General features: G+C 40.7%; 4 protein-coding genes across 6 annotated transcripts; 1 reads left to right on the forward strand and 3 right to left on the reverse strand.

The window, feature by feature from the left end:
- Window positions 1-471: 471 nt before the first annotated feature.
- LOC133715765 (AT-hook motif nuclear-localized protein 15) lies at window positions 472-4,678 on the reverse strand. Its single transcript, XM_062142402.1, has 2 exons — window positions 2,429-4,678; window positions 472-677 (listed from the first exon to the last, which is right to left on the reverse strand). Exon 1 carries the CDS (start codon window positions 3,489-3,491, stop codon window positions 2,529-2,531), a length of 963 nt encoding a protein of 320 aa, XP_061998386.1. The 5' UTR covers window positions 3,492-4,678; the 3' UTR covers window positions 472-677; window positions 2,429-2,528.
- Window positions 4,679-6,735: 2,057 nt separating this feature from the next.
- On the reverse strand, window positions 6,736-12,686 carry LOC133713729 (ARF guanine-nucleotide exchange factor GNOM-like). Of its 2 annotated transcripts, none has more exons than XM_062139765.1 (3): window positions 12,299-12,686; window positions 11,037-11,857; window positions 6,736-10,872 (listed from the first exon to the last, which is right to left on the reverse strand). In XM_062139765.1, exons 2-3 carry the CDS (start codon window positions 11,769-11,771, stop codon window positions 7,210-7,212), a joined length of 4,398 nt encoding a protein of 1,465 aa, XP_061995749.1. In that variant the 5' UTR covers window positions 11,772-11,857; window positions 12,299-12,686; the 3' UTR covers window positions 6,736-7,209. The 2 variants fall into 2 exon arrangements, with proteins under 2 accessions (XP_061995749.1, XP_061995748.1); XM_062139764.1 differs by having other exon boundaries at window positions 11,037-11,868; window positions 12,299-12,616.
- A 770-nt stretch (window positions 12,687-13,456) lies between these two features.
- On the reverse strand, window positions 13,457-19,569 carry LOC133718717 (ARF guanine-nucleotide exchange factor GNOM-like). Of its 2 annotated transcripts, none has more exons than XM_062145586.1 (4): window positions 19,411-19,569; window positions 19,173-19,302; window positions 17,722-18,573; window positions 13,457-17,580 (listed from the first exon to the last, which is right to left on the reverse strand). In XM_062145586.1, the coding sequence occupies exons 3-4, from the start codon at window positions 18,454-18,456 to the stop codon at window positions 13,900-13,902; spliced, it is 4,416 nt and encodes a 1,471-aa protein (XP_062001570.1). In that variant the 5' UTR covers window positions 18,457-18,573; window positions 19,173-19,302; window positions 19,411-19,569; the 3' UTR covers window positions 13,457-13,899. The 2 variants fall into 2 exon arrangements, with proteins under 2 accessions (XP_062001570.1, XP_062001571.1); XM_062145587.1 differs by having other exon boundaries at window positions 19,173-19,297; window positions 19,411-19,548.
- A 3,324-nt stretch (window positions 19,570-22,893) lies between these two features.
- On the forward strand, window positions 22,894-23,525 carry LOC133716875 (ADP,ATP carrier protein, mitochondrial-like). Its single transcript, XM_062143520.1, has 2 exons — window positions 22,894-22,962; window positions 23,088-23,525. Exons 1-2 carry the CDS (start codon window positions 22,894-22,896, stop codon window positions 23,523-23,525), a joined length of 507 nt encoding a protein of 168 aa, XP_061999504.1.
- The last annotated feature ends 2,283 nt before the right edge of the window (window positions 23,526-25,808 follow it).

Raw genomic sequence — 25,808 nt, forward strand, 5'->3', positions numbered from 1 at the left:
TACTTGGCAAACCTTTGATCGAGAATGACAATGATGTGCCTCTTGTCACTCTGAAGAAGAAGACGGGTAGACCACCAGAAGTAAGAACAAGAGCCAACGTCCCAATAACTGCTATTGGAGGTTCGGTTTCTAGCCCTAGAGATAAGGGCAAAGGAAAGCCTTTCCTGGTCTCTTGCCTACCACTTGAAATTGAGTCTTCTGTTACTTTCTTCTTTGTTTACTATAGTTGTACACCAATTAAGGTCTCTAGACGACTAGGTTTACTTTTCAAAGAGGGGTTAGTAGTGAGGACTTGATTTCTTGTTGTTTAGGCTCAATAAGTGAGCATATGTGTTAATAGTGAAGGTACTTGTCTTTTGCTTGGCGACTTGAGCCATCTAGATATTAGGTATGAGACAACATCTGATGTACGTGCCTTCTGGCCTTAAGTAATGAAGTTATCCATTTCTCCAAAAAAAAAAAAATGCGGGAAACTCCAACCCTGACTTTGAATTAATTATAATTTTTTAAGTTTTAATGAAACTGATACTTCTACATAAAGATAAAATGAGGGCCTTGTTACACAAGGGTTGCTAGAACATATGATGATTCATTTTTCTTGGTGCAGCAGTCACCTAAAAGCCTTTCAAGTCAAAACTTGTTACAGGATCCAATGTTGAAGGATATACTGTAGTCAGCTGCATATCAAAATTATGAAGTAGAAAATAAAATATCATTCTTTACATTTTCATTCATGAAATAAATATAATGTGCATCTTTTCAAGTTTTGAACACAAATCCTTGTACACTATACAGTTCTTGTATGCAATAATATTAGTGCTTTTAACAATATATACAGTGTCACAACAATCACTTTTCAACCGTTTGTGACATCTGAGAACAAAGTGAAAAGTGAAAGATTATGAACAAAGTTATTTATTTCCATAATCTGAGAACTGTTTAAACTGAATTCATGCCAATTTGAAATAATAGTATCAGCTTCATATATATGTTCTTAACGTCAATCAGTACACCTAACAGCAGCAGTCAAAGATCTAGACCTCCAAAATTTCAAGATAATAACTGCCACTTGAGCTTTCTGTATTTTTTCAACATCAGTTTCCAAAGTGGGGGAACTACTACTAGTTTCAACAACTATGACCTGGGCAAAGAAATTATTGGTTCTCTCTTAAATGTAACATAGGTATATATCAACATATATCCAAGGTTTGGGACATAGGTTAGTAGTTGTATCTATATTATGTCTTATCTATAAACTGGAAATAAAGCTACAATACTTTCAATTATCTCTTCACAACTTGGTTAAAGAGAGAACTGTATTTGCAGAGAAAGGAGAGTACAGCAATAAAAGTTCATGTCCAAATTCTGAACTTGCAACTATTAAATTAGCACAATGATCCAACTTACTTGTTTATGATGAACAACAATAATTGGTCCCCAAACATTTAAAGAAAAGGAAGAAACAGCATGTAATTAATGCTGAAGAACTTGCTCTACCCAAGTAATTCAATGAATGCCGTGTTGCCCTAACCAATATCACCACAATTGCAGCTAAAGCCCCTCTGCATGTTTTACCTCATATGATCATAAGGTTCAAAATGCCTAATCTAGACCACATGATCTGCCTCCTGCTTCAATCTAGACCAATTTAATAAGTTATTACCATTTAGATTTTTGTTTCCTAGCTATATGTCAATATGCAAAGGAAATTCTCTAGAATTATAGAACAAAATGACGTAGATTTGGGGCTACCACAGTGGTAAGTGGAGTCCAATTCCATATAATGGAATTTGAAAAGTGATTCTTAAACAGTTTTTAAAGACCAACTTGCAATTATGTATACTTGGTCAAAGAAGCACCCCTCAAATCATAAAAGCCAGGAACCCTAAAGCCTGGCAAGCATCAAACAGACAAAGCCAACTTGCTCCTAGGGCTACCCAATTCTGGAAAATTCTATACAGATGATGAACCATACAATAATGCTGTGATTGCTGTCAGAGTATGCACTTAATCTGGAATTCAACTTTCAAAAAACTCTGGTTGAAATGACATCCAATTTAATTCAAGTTGCAGATCAAATAACCCCACCATTCTCTCTCCGACACTATGCTTTCTAGGTAAGCATCATTGCTACTTAAACTATACAATGCAAGGAGACATACTAATGAAGAAGTTCATCCACACAAAAACTTGCAATGAAATGTTAAGAGCTCCAACCCCCGTTTCTTGATTAATACTTTCTTCTTTGCCTACACTACACCATCGTGATTGTCTTCTTCCACAAGAAATGAATCGAAGCGACAAGGAACAAAGACATCCACTAGATTTTAAAACATCATAACTAGCTAATCCGAAACCTAAAAACAGGCTAAATATTAAGAGTTGCTTCACAAGCAAAAGATATAATAAACAAAATAGCTAGTCTAACCTTGCTTGCTGTGCCTACAGAAAGAAGCTGCCGAGACATTTTGCACAAAACCAAAAAGAGTCGGTGAAGATCAAACCAAGCATCTACCCTTCTTCCTTCCTCAGTAAGCAGGCGGAGGTCTAGGCGGTGGAGGACCCCAGTACACATCAGGCGGCATCTGACCATTTGGAAGCAAAGTCGGAGGCAAAGCGTAAATGGGCACTTGTTGCTGTTGTTGCTGCTGATCACTCAAGCCCTGAGAACCCGAATTCCCTCCGTTCCCTGCCGAATTCACACCGGATTGCTGCTGCTGCTGCTGCTGTTGCTGTTGCAATTGCATCCCTTCATTGCTCTCATCCTCAAGCGGCAGTCTCTCATAAGTGGCATTAGTGAACGTCGCCGCAATGATCATCACCGGCCCGGAAGCCAACAGAGCTCCAACAACAGTCCCACCAACCACCTGCCCCTGCCCGCCGCCCAAGTACACGGTCAGGCCACTAGCCCCCGGCGGCGACGGGGCAGGCAGAAACGCACCGTTTAGGGACAGAATCTCGAACCTTCCGTGGAGCGTTATGACCCCGCTCGGCGCTGCCGGCTGACGAAGAGTGACGTTAGAAACAATGCCGCTGCCGCTTAAGACGGAGACTCCTCTGTGCCTGCGCTGTGCGAAGGTGGCAATGCTCTCGACGATGTCGCTGCCGCTGCTGATTTCCAAGACATGGCTCCGGAGAGCGTTGGGAGACTCTTTGGTGATGATTATCGGCGGTTTCGGCTTGTTTTTCGAGCCGGGGGGACGGCCTCTGGGCCGGCGGTTGCTGGAGCCAGGCTCGAGGCTGTCGGGGCCGCCGGAGCTAGGGTCTTGATTGTCAACTTCTCGATCGTTGTCACGGCTGTCCTGGTCGTCGTCCTGCTTCTGAGGTGGAGTGTTGTTTGGGTTGCTGGTGCTGCTGTTGGTGGGTGTGTTGTTGTTGTTGTTGTGCTCTTCGGCTTCAGAGTTTCTAAGATGAAGAGACGGTGGTGTCGAGGCGGTGATTGAGTCATGAGCTCCCATCGCCACATTTCCAGCCCACCATCGATTCGCCATGGAAGGACAAAAAAAAAAAGACCCAAATCTTAAAGAAGCTAGCTTGTTTGTTTCTTTTTTGGTTTGCAGACTCTTCGGGACTCCTCTGGATAAAGACAAGCACCAGAGGTAGCTAATTAAGGAAGGGCCAAAGCCACAGCTTGGATTCTTACACCAAAAAAGATGTAATCTTTACCCTCTTGCAAACTACCTCTTCTCCCTGTGGTTTGTTTTCTTGCTGTAATAGATTGACTGAGATTCCTGAAGAAGGAAAAAAACATTAATAATCCAACACAGAAAATCCAAAACCTTATCCCTCTTTTCTCACCAGACTCTCTCCAACCCATTTATCCCTTCCATCTTTGCTCACATGGGTCTCCTTTGCCTTTGCATGAAAAAACCCTATTCCCAACCCAGAAATCTAATCGCCACCACCCTCTAAACCCCTATTCCAGGTGACCCCAACGCTATTTACTACGCTGGTCTACCACTACGTGTGAGTAGGTACCGGAAAGTGCATGGCTGCTTCCTCCAGCTAGAGGAGCCCGAGATTTCGTGGTGATTTGGTAGGGGCCTTGTTCTTCGTCTTTTTTCAGTAGTAAGAGTACTTGGTCTTGACCTTTTACCCAGTCCTTATTATTGGGATGCGTAAGTTAAGAGAACACTGTACTCCCTGGCGTACGATAACAATTCGTGCATCACTGTACCACAAAAGGAAAGCGGTTTTGCAGAAACCCGGTTTTCTCCTGTCCCTGTTGTGCAAGTTCCAAGTTGAGAGAGAGAGAGAGAGAGAGAGCTCACAGTCTGCACTCTCACCCATGAAGAAATGGGGCGTTGTGGGTTGCGCTGAGAGATTACGGGTTTGCCCTTTTGGGTTAACGTGTGGGATGGTGATTTGACCATAACGGGGATACAGCTGGGTTTGGGTTTTCTTAAGAGTTGGTCTTGCTTCTTCTTATCTCTCTCTGAGAGAGAGAGAGAGAGAGAGAGAGAGAGAGAGAGAGGAGCGTGAAGCTGAAGATGAGAGGGTGTGGGGTAACGTGCGCATGGAGTAGTGGGAACACGTCACTGTCTTCGAGTCCCGACAAGCTATCGAGAATGCCAAGGTCTGCTGCAAACACAGCACCTCACCGCCAAAAACCGAGCCATACATGACCGAACAACAACAACTAGACCTAAACCAGTAAACTGTCGAAAATAAAAAAATAAAAAAACTAGAGACTTGATCTTTGTGTCTTGGGTGTACAATGTTTATCTCCATAAAAAGTTATACAGTGTTTCAGAGTTTTTATATAGATCGAACATTTGCGGTAGTAGATGGGCATGTTTGTAATTCGGTGAGCGTGAGCGTGTTTATGGTTCAGTCTTGAGATTTAAGTTTCAACTCCGCGGTCAGCAGTCATGTGCTGAAGTCTTGCGATTTATATCTGAAGACTATGGTGACAAATACGTGTTTTATGTCAATCCTTCATAGTTAAGATTGTAAGTCAAAAGCGAAAGTGTATGATAAATTTCTCTCTTTAAATTTTTTGGTTTTTTGCGGTTAAACAAACAAACAAAAAAATTGCGATAATATTAGAATTTGCGAACTGAGACTGTTAGGTTGTAAATTCACGATACAAGATCATTTAATTTGATAATCGACGATTTCAGACTTTAAAATTTCAAAATCTTTGTGCATCGTAGAGCACTAATTATGCTATCTCATTATTTTTAAGTTTGTTTTTGCTTTACCAACGCTGACAGAACTGGCGTTCAAAAGTTGATGTGGGCTTGTGAACCAACTTGGACCTGCTGCACAGGCTTCTAAGACACACTGAGTCACTGATCCATCAGGTATAGAAGTTTCAATTTTTACTCATCAGACCAAAGAAAAACGTAATCAAGTTCTAGTCATGCACGGCTGATAGTTGAAGAAAAATTCTTGCGTACATCAGACGTACCAGACACGTGGTACGTCTGACCAATCAAGCACCAAAACATTTTCTCCTTATTTCAAAACTGCCCCTGCTTTTTAAAAGTGTAATACCTAAACTACCCTCTTACTGGGTACTGATGATTGGTCAGCCGCACCCCCCCCCCCCAGTGTTGCGGCTACCCCACGCAAGAATCTCCCGATAGTTGAAAGTATCAGTTTTACCAAAGACGTTCTCAATGTTAACTAACTAACCAACTTGACCTAAATTAGTAAATTGCTAAACAAGCTTTAGTGGAGGAGCTCAGGCTTTTTGAGTGGTGTCATATGTGATTTGCTTTAGCACAGTTTCCAGATTAGCTAACCAAGCTTACTAGAGAACAACGTAGACCAAACAAAACTGCAACGCTCTTACAAAAGTTGTCTTCTTGGTGCGACCCCTGTGCAACGTGTGATGATGCCTCCACAAATCACAATTTGTATCATGCAAGTCTCCTTTGAAATTCTGAACTTACACCTTACCTACTCTCTTATTAGCCTATCGCACCATACACGTGGCATGACGGCTTTATGTCTTATAAGTGTCCATTGAAATTCTAAATTTTTCTTTACCCGCTCTCTTATTGGCCTACCCCACCATACACGTGACATGGCATTAAAATTTTAAACTTTTCCTTACCCGCTCTTTCATTGACCTACCGCACCATACAAGTGGCATGGCGGCCGTTTTGATTAGATAGAGTGATGTGTCAATTGTCAGGACCCTTAGATTAGATAGAGAGTTAAGATTTTATGAAATTGAAGTAAATTCACCCTCCTCAATTTAGAGGAGCCGGATCCTATGTTGAGTATAGCATTTGGAACTTGTAGATACGATTTTGGTAGAAATTGGTAAAGGTTTGACATCACTCTCTATCCATACAATTGTACAATGTTTCAAAATCTCAAATAAATTCGCAAAATAATATAAAGTTCGAGTTTTCTACTACGTTATTCAACATCGGTGTAGAAACGTAGCATTGTGGGTCGATCAAAAACCAAAGCCGCCAAGTCGAACGTTTAGAGATGTGGTCAGCTCTCATGGCCAACAATATGAGAAAATCCTAGATAGTCTTATAGACAGGGCACATATCAAACAATGGTCTTGTTTAGGATACTACTCGAAAATCAAGATTAAAAGTGTGACACGGCATTTGATATTAAATTCAAAAGGTGAACAACTTTTTCAACAAAATAGTCATTCAACATCCAATTCACTAGCATTGCATTAACAATCAAACCGATAAAAGGTGACCGAAATAACAAACGAGAAGCAATTCATGAAGCTGAAACCACTACCTATGACACGCATGGCAGAAATACTGTCCCGAGTAAAATGCTACTAAAAAGTAGCACGTCTTGAATAGTTCTGTACATTGTTGAACAAATCAATACAAAAATATTCACCATCTTAGGAATAAATCAAATCATTACTTCCCTTCCAGATTCTCAGTATGACAAAATTGGGGAGGGGAGAATTATACACCTAAGAAAAGCACCCTGATAGAAAACAAGACGGATAAAATAATATCTTGAGAGAAAAATATACTTATCTAGGGAATACACTACAACAAAGTTTATATGGAGAACAGTTTTTGAAGGAAGACAAAGATCAGTAAGATACCAATCCGCCATAGGTATATCAGTTCCATCCGTGCTGATTCACATTTAGCAGCTCTACCACAAAACTAAGATGTCACTGGCCAGTTTCTTCAAAACCAGATTTCAGAACAGAATGCCTCCCAAGTACAAGACCGAATCAACCTGCAACAACTATGCAACACCCTACCCACCACAGCCAGAACCTCCAGAGGGTATTGTTTCAGTTGAAGAACCCTTTTCAGCAGATACTCCTGTTTCACCCTGCTCAGTATGTGACTGCACTAGAATTTGAGCAAGCACCTCAGCTTGCAAAGATGGAGCAATTCTATTTACATGTAGCCATGTCTGCTCCCACAAGCCATCCTCACCTGAACCACTCTTTTGAACAAGCACTCCCCTTAAATTCATTACAAGCAAGGTGTTCTTAAGTAGCTCAGGTACTTCGTCCTGAAGCTTCTCACTTTTCCTCCCTCCAACTTTCACCTTCATATAGTTTTCCATTCGACTAATAACACCCAGCCATAGTTTACAGAAGGTTGTTAAATGTGATAGGTCAGGAAGTAGCTGCAAAAACACTTTGGACAAGAGCTTCATGGCCAGGATAAGAGTGCCTTCCATGTTGCGGTACTCCTTTTGGGAGTGAACCTGTGCAATTTCAAGCAAATCATCAAGCACTGTGAAAATCACAAGATCAAAGCACTGCAACCACAGACCATATGGAAGAGGGATCCCATCAACTCCTGTCAAGCAGTTCCGTAACAACGACAAAGCATGGTTCCTAACCACTTCTCTTTGGTCTAAACAAACTTTTCTCAATCCCTGAACAAGCCTCAACCACATTTCCCCAATATCCTGAGACATTTTCACAGAATCCTCCTCATTCATAGATAGCTTAGCCTCACGGGCCCATCTTGCTAAACAATCAACAGAACCTGCCATAAGATCCAGTGCACAGACAGACCGATCTGCCTGCCCAACACGAGACTCAGCAAACTGCCGTGACGCATCGACACAGAGAACATAATTTGCTGGCAACAAGTGAGTTCCACCTGACATAATGAAGAACAGTGCGTCAAAACCAGCCTCAGAAGCATCCGGGTGCCGAGCAGTGATTGAGAGTAGGGACGTAATTGTGCGCCACCCCAATTGAGATCTGATGTGAGAGGCATTTGCCTTTACAAGCCTACTGACTTCCTGTGTAATTTGCTCACAGTATGCATCGGCAACCCGAGCATCAAGCTTCAAGACAAGCTGCAGTGACCTCAAAAGATCATCAGCAAGGTTTTCCTTATAGGGAAGCAGCCGCTGACAAATCCGAAGAAGTCCAAAGACAGCCTTTTCTACCAAGGCACAAGGCATGACAGTTGACTGCACAATGTTGGATATGAACTCATACACACCCTGCCAAAGAAGCAAAATCCTATCCCTATTATTCAGGGTAATAGCAATCAGCAACTCCAAGCAAAAGACAACAGTATCTTCATCCTCAGCAGAGTTATTCCCTTTCTGAAGTCGCCCTGCAGCCCAGATCAGTGCTTGTGAAAGCTGTAAGAGGGATTCGGCCTGCAAAAACTTGCTTTCGGTAAATATGCTGTCAATGTGGCACTCTTCAACTGTCTGTACAGTGCGCTGACGAGTAGCAAGTTCTTCTTCAGAAGGCTGTGGTTTCGGCTCCTCTGTATCAAGAGATAAGAGCTGACTAAACCGACCCATGAATCCAGAGGATTTCTTAGGAGTACTAACGGAAGGCGTATGAATTTTAGATTGGGAATTTGTGATAGGTTTTCCATGATCTGTCTCAGAGGGAAACTCCGACTCATCAGCTGCATCTTGAGCCACACGAGCCGGAAGAAGACCAAGCTTGTGTAATCTTAATATACAGTCAATAATATTTCTCCATCCTGTACGAATGTAATCACCATACCGATTGGCAATTGTGAAAACTGTCACAGTTGACATTCTCGCTTTTATATCATCACCAAATTCTAGTTCAGGTTCGTCATGAAATGATGAATTTAAGAGGGTTGTGAACTTACAGAGAGACACAACCAGATCATCCAGAACATCTTCAAGATGATAGCATGCTGAAATCTTGGCAACAGCTAAAAAGCCATCGAGACATGTTTGGTAAACCTCTTCCTGTTCAGCATTATCAAATACCACAGATATAGCAGCAATTGTAGGCCCAGACACTATAGAGAACATATCCTGATCAAGGTAGGCTCTGGAATCAGATACAATAAATGGAGCATTCTTCTTGGATTTGTGCATCAAATCAATCCATCTGCTTGGAGTCATTTCAGGAAAACCAGCACCTTGTTCTGGAGTAGTGCGGATCTCATTCTTGCATATTGAGTGGTAAAGCTCTGACAGGAACTCTCGGGGAAGATCCTCGCCTCCATTGATGTGCCGATTATTTCGAATGAAATCCTCCTCTGTCATCTTCTTCTTCACCTGAACATTGTGCTGATCTGTATTGAGCATTATGATTGAATAAGATAAAAGAAGAGCAGCATCCTTGTCAGCTAGAATTAGTGGGGATTGCTCATAGTATCTCTCTGAGAATGCTTCAAGCACCCTCTGTATTTTCTGTGATTCACCAGGCAATCTAAAAGTTTCCAAAAAAAGGCGGAGTGCAGTATCCAAGTTCATATCTTGGAAATCAAAGGTACCAGCAAATTTATGAAGAACCTGAATGCAAAAGTCATCATGATTTCCCAAGAAATCCCCAATAAGATTCTTGTCTAACCCAGCCGTATACCTGAAAAAGCATGCCACACTTTGAGGATCAAGTTTCTCAGGCAAGAGATGAATTCCTTGGAGGAATTCCAGCCCTTTCTTTGGGTCATGGTTAAAATGATCGGCACCAGTTATCAACCTTCGCTTTATGTACTTCGTCTGGCGAACAAATGGAACCCAATGATTAGGATCACTGTAGTTGTCACACTTCACCATCCAGAATGGAGTATACTCCTCAAGAGTCACTGGAGTATGAGATAAACTATAAGATCCATTCTCTACCCTCTCTGTCATTGCCTGAATAACAGCAATAAGGCCATCCAAAGCAAGAATGTGAAAGGAAGACAAAGGGCTATTAACTGGGAATGCACTCTTTGACAACAGATTAGCAAGCTCTTCAAAGATATTACTGCAAGTTATGTCACAATCTAAATTAGCATACATCTCCACCATGAAATTTTTCTGCCTGCAGAAATCAACTAGAGCTTCCATGGCCACCTCCTGCTGTTGATAAGAAGCTCCATACCTACTTTGTGCAAGCCTCAGTATCACGCAGGAAAAGAAAGCCTCAAGCTGTAGTTTAAGTTCAGTGCGCAGATGGTGATACAAATTAAGAACAATGCTGCATACCATTGAAAGAATAAGTGGGCTCGTTGACAGGCCAAATTGCATTAGATTTTGAAACAATTCATCCCGAACCAAACTCAATAACTTGGGGTGATGCTGAATGGAGGACCCACCCAACTCTATAGCCGAATTAACCAGGGTCAAGGCAAAAAGAGGCACATCTTCATCAAATGCTATGGGATTAGATTTAGGACCCGATCCTATATGCTCAACAACGTTTAATAAAGAACAAAGAAACTGAAAAATTTCCACCATGCTGGGAACCCCAAAAGGCTCAGTCATGAGATTCAAGTCATTTTGCACAGCATCTTTCCTGTCAGAAGCCCCGGTTGTCCTCTCACCCATCACAGATTCTATAATGCCTGGTGAAGCATGCAAAGCAGGATTTGTGGATAATAGTTGACTGTCATACTCAGAACTAATGCTGCCATTATCCAATTGTCTACTCTCAAGTGCATGCTCATTATTGCGCCCTGAAGTCTGCACAGGAAAACATCCATATATTCGTAAGGGGGATTTTTTTCTTTTTTTTCTTTTAAGACTGCATATTTTCAAGTTAATATAACTATTTCGCATTCCGTAATCAACATATGACATCTAGGCTAAAGCACAATAATAAATGGTAATGTTGATTGTAGAAGTACCTCTTGTTTGAGGGAATTGCTTCCATTTGACAATGCATTTTCGGTGCTGCGGATATCTGGAAGGTGTGAGAAAATACATCTAACAAGCTCATGCATTGTGTGGCGAGCTATCCGTTGCAACAACTCACCTTTTGTTCCTGCTTGATGAACTATACGGAAACATGTATTCACTATAGTGCAAACCTGCTGATTACTCAACATAAAAGATGCTTTACTCTTCATGCAAGCCAGAAGAACCTGTAGTATCTTCATAAGTACCACTTCTTCTGATGCAGGGTCAGTCACCTCAAATCGGCAGCCAGTGATGGCATCAACTAACAAGTGCATAGCATCTTCAACGTTGACAGAGTTCTGATCAATCACATCCAGTGTTAAGATATTGTACACAGATGCCAGAGCAACACCAGTGATTGGTGCACCAGTTTCGTCAGATCTAATCACATCCAGAAATGGCTTGAGATACACAGCTGGACTGATGCTATTCAACTGATGCTGCCACGAAAAAATTTTCTTGCGCAAAGCCTTCAAAGACTGGATTAGAGAGTGTTCCATCTGATCATCATCCGATGCATACCGTCCCCCCCATCTTACATTCCTCCTCATAACCGCTAATACGGTACCTATTTCTGAGTTAATGATGCATGCTAAAGTAGCTTTGTCGGAATATATTCCATCAGAGTCCTTGGGTTCTCCCTCAACTGCCTTGATCCCACTTTGCACCTTTAGACGCCCCATCCTTAACAGAACCCAAGTTCTAGCTGTTCTTCCCAACTTCTACCTACAGAAGCCAAATACGCATACCTTCACAATTCACCGAGGCGCTGCAACACACCTAGCAGAAATTCAACATGCCAAATCAGCTGAATGAAATGCAACAAGTAATGGAGAAGACTCTCATTCGAAACTTCCGCAATCAATCATAAGCAGACAATTCAAAACACATAAACCATTACCACCAAACTTCTAACTCTAACAACCCTCATTGCCACTCTAGCCAATTCTAACTTCTCAAAATCTAGCACTACAATGTAAATCTCTGCACGCACTAGCAATCTCTTTCACCATAACTTCGAAAAACAATGTCAGCTACTATTATGTATTCACATAAATCTCCATCAACAATTGAAAAACAAAAACAACAATAACAGCAACAACAAAAAAATAATAAGATTCCACCGGACAGAATCGGAAATCATTCTTCGTTTTCAGTTCTAACATTGTGATTAGAAATCTCAATATCGGATTGTGAATAGAGAACTTACAGCTGAATTTGGATGCGAATTGTGCTGCGGAAACAGATTTGGCTGAGAGTATGAATTCAAATTGTGTATATGGTCTTGGCGACCTCGACGGCGATCCGAAGCCTGAAGGGTGTGAATTCCGATTCCGATTCCGATGTCTCTGGCGGCCGTGACTGAAACTTCGGGTTCGACCCGTCCACACCAGTTTGGTACCAGATCGGTTACTGTGAAACAAATACAGTGCTGCCTTCTCTTTTGGGGGGGGGGCTTGAAAATCAGAAAATGAGATCTTGTCAGGACAAAAAAAAAAATTGAATTAATCAGATCTTCTCCGTATGGTTTTCTCGTAACGTGGACCGTCTGATGTTTCTTCATTCCTGTAATAATTTAACGTACCAATCAAATGTCGTTTGAAATGTTTCTAAGAAGAAAATTGAAAAATGTCTCTGTGAAAAAAAACAAAAAACAAAAAATCAAAGAGATTGGTTTAATGGTTTTGAATTCGGTTCAATGTTACAAAATAAAAGAAAAATATTTCAATTCGATAATCTAATACGTTGAGCTTGATTTGAGTTGGCTTGTTTATGAAACAAATTTGACTTGATGGGATGAATACGAAGACAAATTTGATTGTAACAAGTTTAGGTAACGATGACCAAATATATGAACCATAAACATTCACAGACAACATATACTCTTTGAAAAGAAGAAGAAAAACTAAGTAAACCCCTAAAGAGCAAAGAGTACCAGTTCTATGAGTCGAGCAATATCAAGTGAAAACACACATCAAACTCAAATTGCCATTGTACTTTGGAAGAAAAATAATTTATTTACATTAATACCAATAAAAACAAAAAAAAAACGACAAATTGTCCATAAAAATCCAAAAATAAGAAAACCATGGTTATTTCAACTAACATGAAATTTGAAAGTCCAGTAAGAAAAGCTTTCGGACAAAACAGTATAATCTCATGCAATGATTTTGAAACTTGATGACAGTACTCCAATGAGCAGGACAATGACTACATAACTAGAATAACCAACTTTGCAAAAGTCATCACTTCATCGTACCACATCACTAGAATAACCAACAATCTGCAAACCACGATACAGCAATTTATCTATGTCAAGCATGGCATGATTTTAGTTTCCATGCCGAGTAAAACTACTACTTAAAAGTTAAAAGTAGCAATCTGGAGTTCTGTACATTGATGAACAAGGTTACAAGGCAATACAAAAATATAGACGGATTCACTGGCAACCTACTAGAAGGCAAGAAAACTGACAGAATTACAAAAGAAAACCAATACTATCCGGGGAACATAACACTGCAACAAAGTTCTCCGGAGGTAAAGATGACGAGACCTTTCGAAGAAGATGAAGACGAGTATAAAGAAGAAATAAGCAATCTTCGAGTTCTCAGGTTTTTAAACGACTAGTATATCGGTTCCCTCTCTGCTAAATCCTAATCCACATATAGCAGTTCTACAAACAAAATGTCATCTGCCAGTATCTATAGCATCATATTCAGAACAGAACACCTCCTAATAACTACTCATGATCAAGTGTGCATATTAACATGCCTTAAGAAGACCAGTTCGAGTTGCCAACTTTACAACATGCTAACCTCCAGTGCCAGAAACTTCAGAGGACACCGTTTCAGTTGGAGCTACTTTACCCGCTTCATCAGATACTAGGCCTCCCCCAGTTTCGCCTGTCTTGGTCTCTGACTGCTCCAAAGTTTGATCAGGGAAAACCTCTGATTGCAAGGATGGAGAAATGTTGTTTACATGTAACCATGTCAGCTCCCACAAGCTATCTCCTCCTAAAGCACTCCTCTGAACAAGCACTCCCTTCAAATTCATCACAACCAAGGTGTTCTTAAGTAGTTCTGGTACTTGGTCCTGAAGCTTGTCACTTTTTTTCCCTCTAACTTTCACCTTCATATATTTTTCAATTCGACTGAGAACACCCAGCCATAGTTTGCAGAAGGTTGTTAATTGTGACAGGTCAGATAGTAGCTGCAGAAAAACTTTGGACAAGAGCTTCATGGCAGAGATAAGTGTGCCTTCCATGTTCCGGTAGTCCTTTTGGGAGTGTCCTTGTGCAATTTCAAGCAAGTCATCAAGCATTGTGAAGATTACAAGATCAAAGCACTGTAACCACAGACCATGTGGAAGAGGGATCCCATCAACTTCTGTCAAGCACTTCTGCAACAATGACAAAGCATGGTTCCTAACCTCTTCTCTTTGGTCCAAACAAACTTTTCTCAACCCCTGAACAAGCCGCAACCACATTTCCCCAATATCCTGAGACATTTTCACAGCTTCATCCTCATTAGTAGCTTGCTTAGCCTCGTGGGCCCACCTTACCAAACAATCAACAGAACCTGCCATAAGATCTAATGCGGTCAGAGATCGCTCTGTCTGCCCAACACGAGACTCAGCAAACTGCCTTGATGCATCAACACATAGAATATAATTGGCTGGCAACAAGTGGGTTCCATCAGACATAATGAAGGACAGTGTGTCAAAACCAGCCTCAGAAGCTTCGGGGTGGCGGGCCGTGATGGAGATTAGGGATGTAATTGTGCGCCACCCTAACGAGGATCTGATGTGAGAGGCATTTGCTTTCACAAGGCGACTGACTTCCAGAGTAATTTGCTCACAGTATGCATCGGCAACCCGAGCATCAAGCTTTAAGACAAGCTGCAGGGACCTCAGCAGTTCATCAGCAAGGTTTTCTTTATAGGGAAGCAGCCGCTGGCAAATTCTAAGAAGTCCAAAAACAGCCTTTTCTACCAGGGCACAAGGCATCACAGTTGACTGAACAATGTTTGATATGTGCTCATACACACCCTGCCAAAGAAGCACAATCCTATCCCTATTATTTAGGGTAATAGCAATCAGCAATTCCAAACAGAAAACAGCGGTATCTTCGTCCTCCGGAGAGCTGTTCCCTTTCTGCGGTCGCCCTGCTGCCCAAATCAATGCACGTGCAAGCTGTAACAAGGATTCAGCCTGCAGAAATTTGCTCTCAGTAAATATGCCGTCAATGTGGCACTTTTGAATAGTCTGAAGGGTACGTTGATGAGCAGCAAGTTGTTGTTCAGTGGGCTGTGATCTCGGCTCCTCTGTGTCAAGAGATAAGAGCTGACTAAACCGACCCATCAATCCAGAAGATCTCCTAGGAGTACCCACAGTAGGCATGTGAACAGAAGATAGAGAATTTGTTATTGGCTTGCCAGGACCTGCGTCAGCAGAAAACTCTGACTCATCAGCTGCATCGCTAGCCACACGAGCAGGAAGAAGACCAAGCTTGTGCAATCTTAAGATGCAGTCCAGAATATTTCTCCAACCAGTGCGAATATAATCACCATACCTATTGGCAATGGTGAAAACTGTCACAGTTGACATCCTAGCTTTTGTGTCATCACCAAAGGCTAGCACAGGTTCCTCAACTGATGATGGGTTTAACAGAGTTGTGAACTTACAGAGAGACACAACCAAATCATCTAGTACATCTTCAAGATGGTGGCATGCTGAAATCTTTGCAATAGCTAAAAATCCATCAATGCATGTTTGATAAACCTCTTCATGTTCTGCATGATCAAATACCACAGAGATGGCAGCAATTGTAGGGCCAGACATTATAGCAAACATATCATGGTCTAGGTAGGCTCTGGAATCAGATACAATGAATGGAGCATTTTTCTTGGATTTGTGCATCAAATCAATCCACCGGCTTGGGGTCATCTCAGGATAACCAGCACCTTGTTCTGGAGTAGTGCGAATCTCATTCTTGCATATTGAGTGATAAAGCTCTGTCAGGAAATCTCGAGGTAGATCACTGCCTCCATTGATGTGTCTATTATTCCGAATGAAATCCTCCTCTGTCATCTTCTTCTTCACCTGAACATTGTGCTGATCTGTATTGAGCATTATGATTGAATATGATAACAGAAGAGCAGCATCCTTGTTTGCTAGAATTAGAGGTGATTGCTCGTAGTATCTCTCTGAGAATGCTTCAAGAACCCTTTGTATCTTTTGTGATTCTCCAGGCAAACGAAACGTCTCCAAGAAAAGGCGGAGTGCAGTATCCAAATTCATATCTTGGAAATCAAAGGTACCAGCAAATTTGTGAAGAACCTGAACACAAAACTCGTCATGATTTCCCAAGAAATCCCCGACAAGATTCTTGTCTAGCCCAGCTGTATACCTGAAAAAGCAGGCCACACTTTGAGGATCAAGTTTATCAGGCAAGAGATGAGTTCCTTGGAGGAACTCCAACCCTTTCTTTGGGTCACGGTTAAAATGATCGGCTCCGATCATCAATCTTCTCTTTATGTACTTCCTCCGGCGAACAAATGGAACCCAATGATTAGGATCGCTGTAGTTGTCACACTTCACCATCCAGAATGGAGTATACTCTTCCAGATTCACTGGAGTATGCGCAGAACTTACTGATCCATTCCCTACCCTTTCTGCCATTCCTTGAATGACGGCAATAAGACCATCCAAAGCAAGAATGTGAATTGAAGACAAAGGGCAATTAACAGGGAATGCACTCTTTGACAACAGATTAGCAAGTTCTTCAAATACATTACTGCAAGTTATGTCACAGTCCAAGTTAGCGTACATCTCCACCATGAAACTTTTCTGCCTGCAGAAGTCAACAAGAGCCTCCATAGCAACCTCCTGCTGTTGATAAGAAGCTCCATACTTGCTTTGTGCAAGTCTCAATATCACACAGGAAAAGAAAGCCTCGAGCTGAAGTTTAAGTTCAGAGCGCAGATGGTGATACAAATTAAGAACAATGCTGCAAACCATTGAAAGAATAAGTGGACTAGTTGATAGGCCAAATTGCATCAGATTCCGAAACAATTCATCCTGAACCAAATTCAATAACTTGGGGTGATGCTGAATGGAGGCCCCACCCAACTCTATAGCTGAATTGATTAAAACCAAGGCGAAAAGAGGCACATCTTCGTCAAATGCTATAGTATTAGATCTGGGACCCATTCCCATATGCTCAGAAACATTTAACAAAGAACAAAGAAAGTGAAATATTTCCACCATGCAAGGGACCCCATACGGCTCAGTCATTAGTTGCAAGTCGTATTGAACAGCCTCCTTCCCGCCAGAAGCCCCAATTGTATTTTCATCGATCCCAGATGCTACCAGACCAGAGGAACCATTCGAGGCGGGATATGTGGATAATTGTTGAAGATCATACTCAGAATTTATGTTTCCGTTCTCTAATTGTCTACTCCCAAAAGCATACTCATTATTAACTCCTGCAATCTGCACAGGAAAGACAGCCACATATTTGTTAAGAAAGGATTAAGATCTGCAAGACTAAATTTATTATTTCAGCCTCCATAATCAACAGGTCACTACTGGGCTAAGACTTATAAAACTTGTCAATGTTAATAGTAGTAGTACCTCTCGCTTGACAGTATTGTTTCCATTTACCAATGCACTTTCGGTGTTGTGAACATCTGGAAGGTGTGAGAAAATACATCTGACAAGTTCGTGCATGGTGTGGCGAGCTATTCTTTGCAATAATTCACCTTTTGTTCCAGCTTGATGAACTATCCGGAAACATGTGTTCACTATAGTGCAAACATGTTGATTACTCAACATAACAGATGCTTTACTCCTCATGCAAGCCAGAAGAACCTGTAGTATCTTCATCAGTACCACTTCTTCTGATGCAGGATCAGTCACCTCAAATCGACAGCTAGTGATGGCATCAACTAAAAGGTGCATGGCATCGTCAACATTTACAGAATTCTGATCAATCACATCAAGTGTTAAGATATTGTAAACAGATGACAAAGCGACACCAGTGATTGGTGCACCAGTTTCATCCGATCTAATCACATCCAAAAATGGCTGGAGATACACAGCAGGATTGATGGTATGCCACTGATGCTGCCATGAAAAGATTTGTTTGCGTAGCGCCTTTAGTGACTGGATTAGAGAATGTTCAAGCTGATCGTCACCTGACATATAACGTCCTCCCCATCTCACATTCCTCCTCATAACCGCTAAAACAGAACCTATTTCTGAATTAATGATGCATGCTAAAGTAGCTTTATGAGAAATGGTTGCATCACATTCCTCAGGTTCTTCCTCAATTGCCTTGATTCCACTTTGCAGCTTCAGACGCCCCATCTTTGAACAATATCCTATTAACAGAGCCCACTGTTTTTACCAACTTCTATGTAGACAAGGCAATGAACTATAGGCAAGGCATCCCTTCACAATCTATGGAGGTAGTGACACTGACACCTATCAGCATACCAGCATATCAAATAAGCTTAATGATGTGTAACAAATAATATACAAAATAACCCAAAAAAAAAAAAAAAAAAAGATTACATAAGCCTCATTCCATACTTTCACAATTATATCATAAACAAACAATGACAATTCCCTAACAATTACCACCAAATTCCAACAACCATGGCTGCCCCGCACGTGCCACTTTAACCAATGCGACAACCATAACTATGAATCTCAGACTCCAACGTAAATTTCTTTTCATGTAAATTGGCCGTCTAGACACACTAGAAAAATCTATTTTACCTTCCGCCTTTACAAGCAATTTCTCATGGCATGTCTCATATATCTACTAACAGTTGAACAAGTAATAATTCAAATCATAAATTCTTCGTCAATTTCAATCACGCATTGTCATCTAAACCTAAGAATTTAAATCTGAACTAAAAACTTAAAGCTAAAGAAACACTTCTAAGCTCCAAAACTAAATTCGCTCATTCTATTTCATGAATGTGGAACTGATTTTGATTTAGACGCCAAATGTGCTCCGATATCATATATTTCCAAGACTACAAACTCAAATTCCAAAGTTTCATTTAGCCACTTACCCGGTACTCCTCCGCTCCTGATTTCAATTTCGCCGGAGATCGAATCCCGAAGCTCCTCAAATCCGATTCCTCGCTCGCTCACCCTGTGCGAGCCCTAATTGCGAACTTCAGGTTCGACCTGTGCTCTGCTCTGGAACCAGATCGGGTGTGGACCATGCGATCCGTCAAAATCAGAAATAAGAAACGAAAACGATGAAATCGAAATGCGAGTTTGGAGATTAGTGAGAGAAAAGTTTACCTGGCGATTTGAAAAATGGAAGAGCGAAGTCGAATCCCTAGTGTCCGGCCTAGGATCTAGAGGAGGAGGAAAGAAATGGAGAAGAAAGTAAAACTACTTGTGGTCGACTAAGACTAGTCCGCAGTCCAACGTGTTTTCGAATAATAATTTTCTAAAAAAGTTTCATTTTTCAGTAATTTCTTTCCTAACTTATTTGAATAATCTATCTTAAGGATGTTTTTCTTTTTCTCTCTTTTAATTTTTAACATTCAATCAAATCCTAATCATCAGAATTATGGATTATGACCTCGCTATTTGGACTAATATGATGAGTTTAGTGATTGGTGTTTTACGATAACAAGTTCATATCATTTAATCCAAGTCAGAAGAATAGCTATATATATGTTCTGCTCAGATCTGTCGAGCACTTAAGAAACTTGGTACCACTCATTATAACATTAATGCTCACTTATTTCAATAAGCTTACAATAGTATGCTAAGCATTCTAACACAAAATTAAACTTTATATGAGATTTCCTTCGCCAATGCATTCAATTTTGGTGCTTCAGAAATCTCTCTAATTCAGTGTACAAAAACATCATAATAGGCAAACAGAAAACTTCAAATATTAAATATTAAGCTTCTTTTGACCCTTCGGATTATGGCAAAGAGATGCAATTGGATATGTTAAGCAGAGAGGGCTAAGAGCCTTTTGTCCCTTCTTTGACTTGATCGAATTTTTAATTTTAACTCTTAAATGGCATCCACGATTTTTCTGGATTGGTTGAGACTCAGATTCAACGGAGCAAGAACATTGTACTACCAAGTGTCTCTATCAGCTCCAAGGATTTTGCAGTCGACCTTGAGCTAAATTCAAGAAGTTTTATCTTATTTAGTGAAATCAAGCCTATTTGTTCATCATTGAAAGCCAAAACGAGGCCACCCTTAAATTTTTTTTGGAGACACCGTAGGGGTGTTAGCTCTTCCCCTTTTCACTAGCTGACAGTCTTCAACTAATACCAGTGTCAAAGCATTACTTGATCTGCTTTCCAAGTCTTTGATCACCCACAGTTTGCATGTCCTTCTTCAGCATACCAACCGATTGTAAATTGGCAAACAATGCTGTTTTATCTTGTTGCTTTCCACCGTGATATACATTTTCTCAAAAATATATCAATCTTAGAATTTATGTAGCTTTTTTTTCTTTTCTTTTTTTTACTCGTTGACATTTAATATAGTAACATGTGTTTTAAAAATAAATTACTTTTTTATGCAATTATATGAGAAATATGTTGGAAATTTATTAAAAGTAATTAATTTATAAAGAGAATGTTATCCTTTCAAAAAATAAAAAATAAAGAGAACGTTATTCGTTTCTCCTGGATGCTCTGCAAGCTTTCATTGAAAATTAACGTCCACAACTTGCCCAGAGAGCTTCCACCAGTTGGCTCCCTTTCCTGTACCAGTGCCTCTGGGGATTGAAGAGTGCTTTTTTTTATGCAATTATATGAGAAATATGTTGGAAATTTATTAAAAGTAATTAATTTAAAAAGATAATGTTATTCATTTCCCCTAGCTGCTCTGCAAGCTTTCATTGAAAACGTCCACAGCTTGCACAGAGAGCTTCCACCAGTTGGCTCCCATCAAATCCTGCACCAGTGCCTCCGGGGACTGAGGAGTGCTTCACTTTTTGCTTCTCAACTTCTCAACCTTTTCCCATTGTTGGATGCCTGAAACAGTGGAATAGATTGAGTAGAGATCAGCTGGGTTTAGATCTAGTATGGTATTGGTGAATATACTTTTGTGGATATGATAATAGTTAGTTCAGGGGATATTATAAGTAGTTTAGTTTAGTTTTGGGTATTATAAATAGTTCAGTTAAGTTCAGATTTTGGAATGGCTCTAGTTTACTTCAGTTTTGGGGTTTGGTAGTAAGCCTCCCTTCAAGAATCATTATATATTCATATGTAGTGGTCATTTTTTGCAAAGGGGACTGAAATTCACACCCTATTTTACAATCTACACTCCATGTTTCCTTTTTTCATATCTCAACCTCACATTTTTACAATTAACACTACAAAAAGACAAAACTTAAGATACTAAAACAAAAACATGGAGTGTGGATTGTAAAATAAGGAGTGTGAATTTCACTCCCCTTTACAAAAGAACTGATCATATCGGCTTTGATATATAATGAAATAAAATGTTTGTTTGATGGAATCAGAAGAAGAAAAAAAAGGGAAAGTTATTCGTTTTAGAAAAGGAAATAAGATAACATATGCTTCGGCTAATTATGAAGCAACGTACTTTATCAGAGAAAGTATGGTGAGATGTGCCTCCTCTAGAGAAAGTATGGTGAGATGTGCCTCCTCTATTTATCTTGTCGTATTATGAGAGTCATATTTTAAGTCTTTTGCAGTTAGATTTCGTTAATTTTTGTTTCTTTTTTCTCATTTCTTCTAGGCGTTTTGGTTAGATCCCATCCATTGTCATCTATCTTCTTTAATTTATAAACTAAAGTGTTAGGGAGGTTGTTACTCTGCTATTTCCCCTTTTATAGTAAAATAAATGTAATGTAATTCAACTACTGTTCTTAGCTTGTTTGATTAACATAGTTAATGAACATAAGCAATATCGTATATGCATGTATGTAAATGACATGTGTATATTCTACGAGTGTTTCTATTAAGACCTTCAAATCTGCTCACTTGACCTCACTCTATTATCAATTATTAAATGACATATATAACCTACTATAAAATGACTATTAAGGACAATAATTATACCAAAAAAATATTATATTTATTTTTGTAGACTTTCCAATTCAATAATATTATATTGTATTCTTTATTATTTTCCTTATTTTCATTTTCCAATTTCACTACATACTCATTAAAGCTTTCATATATATTTAATAAGAAATACAAATATGAGTAAGATCATGTGATAGAAAAATCTATGATATATATGTTGAACGCATATTGGTGAGGGAAAACAAAACAAAAACCTTGGTGATGTATAACATAACTTTGGAGATGTCCAATCCTTCGTATAACATAACCTTTGAAGTATAACATAACTTTTGGAGATGCTTGTTCTCCGTATAACAAAACTTTGGAGATGTCTTGTTCTTCTAAAAGAAAAATATTGCAGTGAGTCAAAAAGCAAATTGAGATGTGGATGGAAACATTATTGTGCAGCTAGCGGCTTACAAGTTCATGTAGTATATGTTGGGGTAATGCAGAAGAGTTGGAGGCAAAATTATTTGATGTGAACAGAGCCATGTTGAAGAATTGTGGGTTTGTTGTTTGCTTGTCTTGTCTTCATTAGCTAAAGTACCATTGGAGTTATGAAGCTAAGGCGATAAAGACCAATTGCAAGATGCATTGCTATTAAAATATGCATCTAGGGGGTTTCATTTAACTGGAGAAGAGGGTAGATGAACATAGCCATGATGAACCTTTTTACATGCATTCCAAACACGTGTATAACTTTGAGTTGATAATGCACCAGGCTTGGAAGATGAGGATTACAGTGTTCACTGCCTTTAGCAATGTGGTTGTTCTACTCTTGGTTTTAATTATGGAAGACAATAGCTGCAGTGAATAACTTGAATATTTGCTTTGTTTGTCTATGGCTTGCAAGAGGTGAAAAAGGTGTCTCTACTTCATAATATATAACTTGGTTATTTGAAGTAGTTTGCTAGTAACTTGGCCTCAGGAGGTGCAGTTGGTGCTTCTTCTCTTTTCTTTGTCTACTCTTTGGACTATGCCCGTACCCAATTGGCTGATGAGTCTAAGGCTACAAAGAAGGGAGGAGAAAGACAATTCAATGGTCTGATGGATGTCTACAAGAAGACATTGAAATCTGATGGTATTGTTGGTGTATACCGTGGATTCAATATATCATGTGTTGGTATCATTGTTTACCGTGGTTTGTACTTTGGACTGTATGATTCACTCAAGCCTATGGTCCTAACGGGAGGTTTGCAAGATAGTTTCTTTGCTAGCTTTGCTTTTGGATGGGTCGTCCTCAATGGTGCTTGTCTTGCTTCCTACCCAATTGACACTATTCGAAGAAGAATGATAATGACCTCCGGTAAAGCTGTCAAGCACAAGAGTTCTTTTGGTGTTTGACATGTAAATGGAAGCTAATTTGTCAATGGATGTGGATGCTCCAGTTTACTCATACAATTGATAATTGTCAGCAAGGCTGCTTGCAATGACCTGCTTTGCTACAGATCTTACTTCCCAACTTGGTGTAATTGTCATCTAATCCATTACTATTGCTGTTGTGCATACTATTGCTATACCAGATCACAGGGAGTCGACTTACATTCTAATTGAAGCTTGGGATACCATTGCTGGTATGACTAATTAGCTGCTATTGAATATGTTGAGCCAGTAACAAAGCTAGCAGAATTGACACTTTATATTAACGTCAGGTTATGCAAACATTGAAGAAGAACCAGTTCTGGTATATCATGGGTTCCAACCATTATGCTTGGTACCCAAGCATATGGTTGAGGGGGGGGGGGGGTGTTAGAAATATGAAAATGGTAGTATTGTAATTTGTAATTGTTGCCTATAAATAGGCTGTTTTTTTCTCTGTAGAATTCAAGTCAGTAACAATGTAGTCTTAAATTCCTCTCCACTTTCTTCTTCGTTTTTCTTCTTCTTGTTTCTTTGTGTTTCAATTTCAATAAACCATGAATGTTATCAATTATGTCGCTGTTAACGTTAGTGATCCGTGGGATCTCTAGTTAGCTTTAGAGAGAGAGAGAGACACAAGAAGTATAGTGGTTCATTTCTCGCCTTAGTGGGAAACTACGTCCACTTGAATGTTTAACTAGTGTGTTCGGGCCTTGCGGCCCAAAGGGATTACATGAGATGTAATGGGATTGTTTGTAATGGAATGTCTTTCTAAATGGGAGGAGAGTTCCTTTTATAGGTGAAGGAAGCCATCTCCTTTACATGATTTTCGATGTGGGACAAGCAAAGATAACTATTCTAGTGTAGAAAGCCTAGTTTGTGAGGGCAACTTGGCAAGGCCGGAAAGGTGGCTTCCCGGCGGCGGATTTGCGACTTCCGGATACCGTAGCGTAGCTTGAACATAGGGCTACAAGATGCAAGTAGCGTTTGGGCCTCACCATGGCTTGTGGGTGTCCCAAAGAGGGTGTTACTTATGCTTGGTGATGTAGCAAATAGCCTTGCTAGTGTAGGTATGAACAAGTCCCCGAAGTCCCCGAAGTCCCCGAGTAAGAGTAGCTTTTTGGTTGGGGAGTTCAAATCATGAAGTTATCAAGTATAAGTAACATCCGAGAGGCGCACGACCCCTACAAGTCCCCGAGCTCCACAAGCAAGAAGGGACTCGCTATCCTGCATTACAAAAGACAAAAAAAAAAAAAATTCGTATATGTAGTTACATCGGCGGTGCACTAATGTATGAAGTGCATGAGATAATGGGGCGTCGCCCTGCCGCATGGCGGTAGGTCGTAGACTATAGACTCGTGGAGCCCGGAGGCTAGAGCATATGTAAGAAAATGTGAAAAAGTGTGGTGCCCGGAGGCTAGACCACATGTATGAAGCATTGTGAACCGAGAGCGTAACTAAAGCATGTTGGATAAGCGGAGCGAGTTAGGTGTTCGAGCGAGTTGGGTGTAGGCGCTGTACGAGCGTGCGGGGCGTAGCCCAAGCGAGTCGCGGCCATGCTTTGATACCCAAGCAAGTCGTAACCGTTTCGCAAGCGTTTATCCGAGCATGTTTAATTGAGCTATAAGTGTCACAAGGTTCTAGATGAATGTCACACGAAAGTGAATCTAAGCATGTATGTGTGTAGCATGTACTTGTAGGAAAGTTGCTAATAACATGCTTAAGGGTTATAGAGACATGTAGTCATGACATCAGCGGTAGCTCAAATTGCAAGAGCGTAAAGATAAGAGGAAGGCACTTATCTGGCGGATGCGGTGTTTCGATGTTGAAGTTGTGCGAAACTTCGAAGTTGGGCGGAGGCTGCAGTGGGCGGAGAGCGCAACAGTGAGCTAGCGGAGTCGTGCCGGCAGCCAGCACTGGCGGAGGACCTGGTGCTCAGCGGTGTGTCTGGCGGAGCTGAGTGGAGAAAACCAGTGGAGGATGCTGGCGGGGGTCCCCTGGCGGATGCCTCTCCGGCGGAGGACCTGGAGCTGCAGCCTGGCGGAGAAGTAGGCCAGCGGAACCTGAAGCTAGTTGAAGCTGCAGCCGGCGGAGCGGAGCGGAGTTCGATGGAGACGCAAGAGTCCAGCGGAGACTCGTACCGGCTAGCGGAGGTGAGTTGCTCTTATTGTTCAGCGGAACTTGCCGGCGGGGCGGAGCTTGCTTTGCCGTCGATGGCAGCTAGCGTTTCCGCTGATGGAAGCTAGCAGAAGACATGGCCGGAGCTGG

The sequence above is a fragment of the Rosa rugosa genome, chromosome 6 (assembly GCF_958449725.1).
Source record: "Rosa rugosa chromosome 6, drRosRugo1.1, whole genome shotgun sequence".
In the NCBI taxonomy this organism is placed as follows: Eukaryota; Viridiplantae; Streptophyta; class Magnoliopsida; order Rosales; family Rosaceae; genus Rosa; species Rosa rugosa.

What these genes read in the sequence shown, in the direction of transcription:
- LOC133715765 (XM_062142402.1), bottom strand. Translation starts at nt 3,491, where the DNA reads ATGGCGAATCGATGGTGGGCTGGAAATGTGGCGATGGGAGCTCATGAC.
- LOC133713729 (XM_062139765.1), bottom strand. Translation starts at nt 11,771, where the DNA reads ATGGGGCGTCTAAAGGTGCAAAGTGGGATCAAGGCAGTTGAGGGAGAA. An exon ending in GCAATTCCCTCAAACAAGAG is followed by an intron (nt 10,873 to 11,036) that starts GTACTTCTACAA and finishes TTTCCTGTGCAG; the next exon opens with ACTTCAGGGCGCAATAATGA.
- LOC133718717 (XM_062145586.1), bottom strand. Translation starts at nt 18,456, where the DNA reads ATGGGGCGTCTGAAGCTGCAAAGTGGAATCAAGGCAATTGAGGAAGAA. An exon ending in ACAATACTGTCAAGCGAGAG is followed by an intron (nt 17,581 to 17,721) that starts GTACTACTACTA and finishes TTTCCTGTGCAG; the next exon opens with ATTGCAGGAGTTAATAATGA.
- LOC133716875 (XM_062143520.1), top strand. Translation starts at nt 22,894, where the DNA reads ATGCACCAGGCTTGGAAGATGAGGATTACAGTGTTCACTGCCTTTAGC. An exon ending in ATGTGGTTGTTCTACTCTTG is followed by an intron (nt 22,963 to 23,087) that starts GTTTTAATTATG and finishes TATTTGAAGTAG; the next exon opens with TTTGCTAGTAACTTGGCCTC.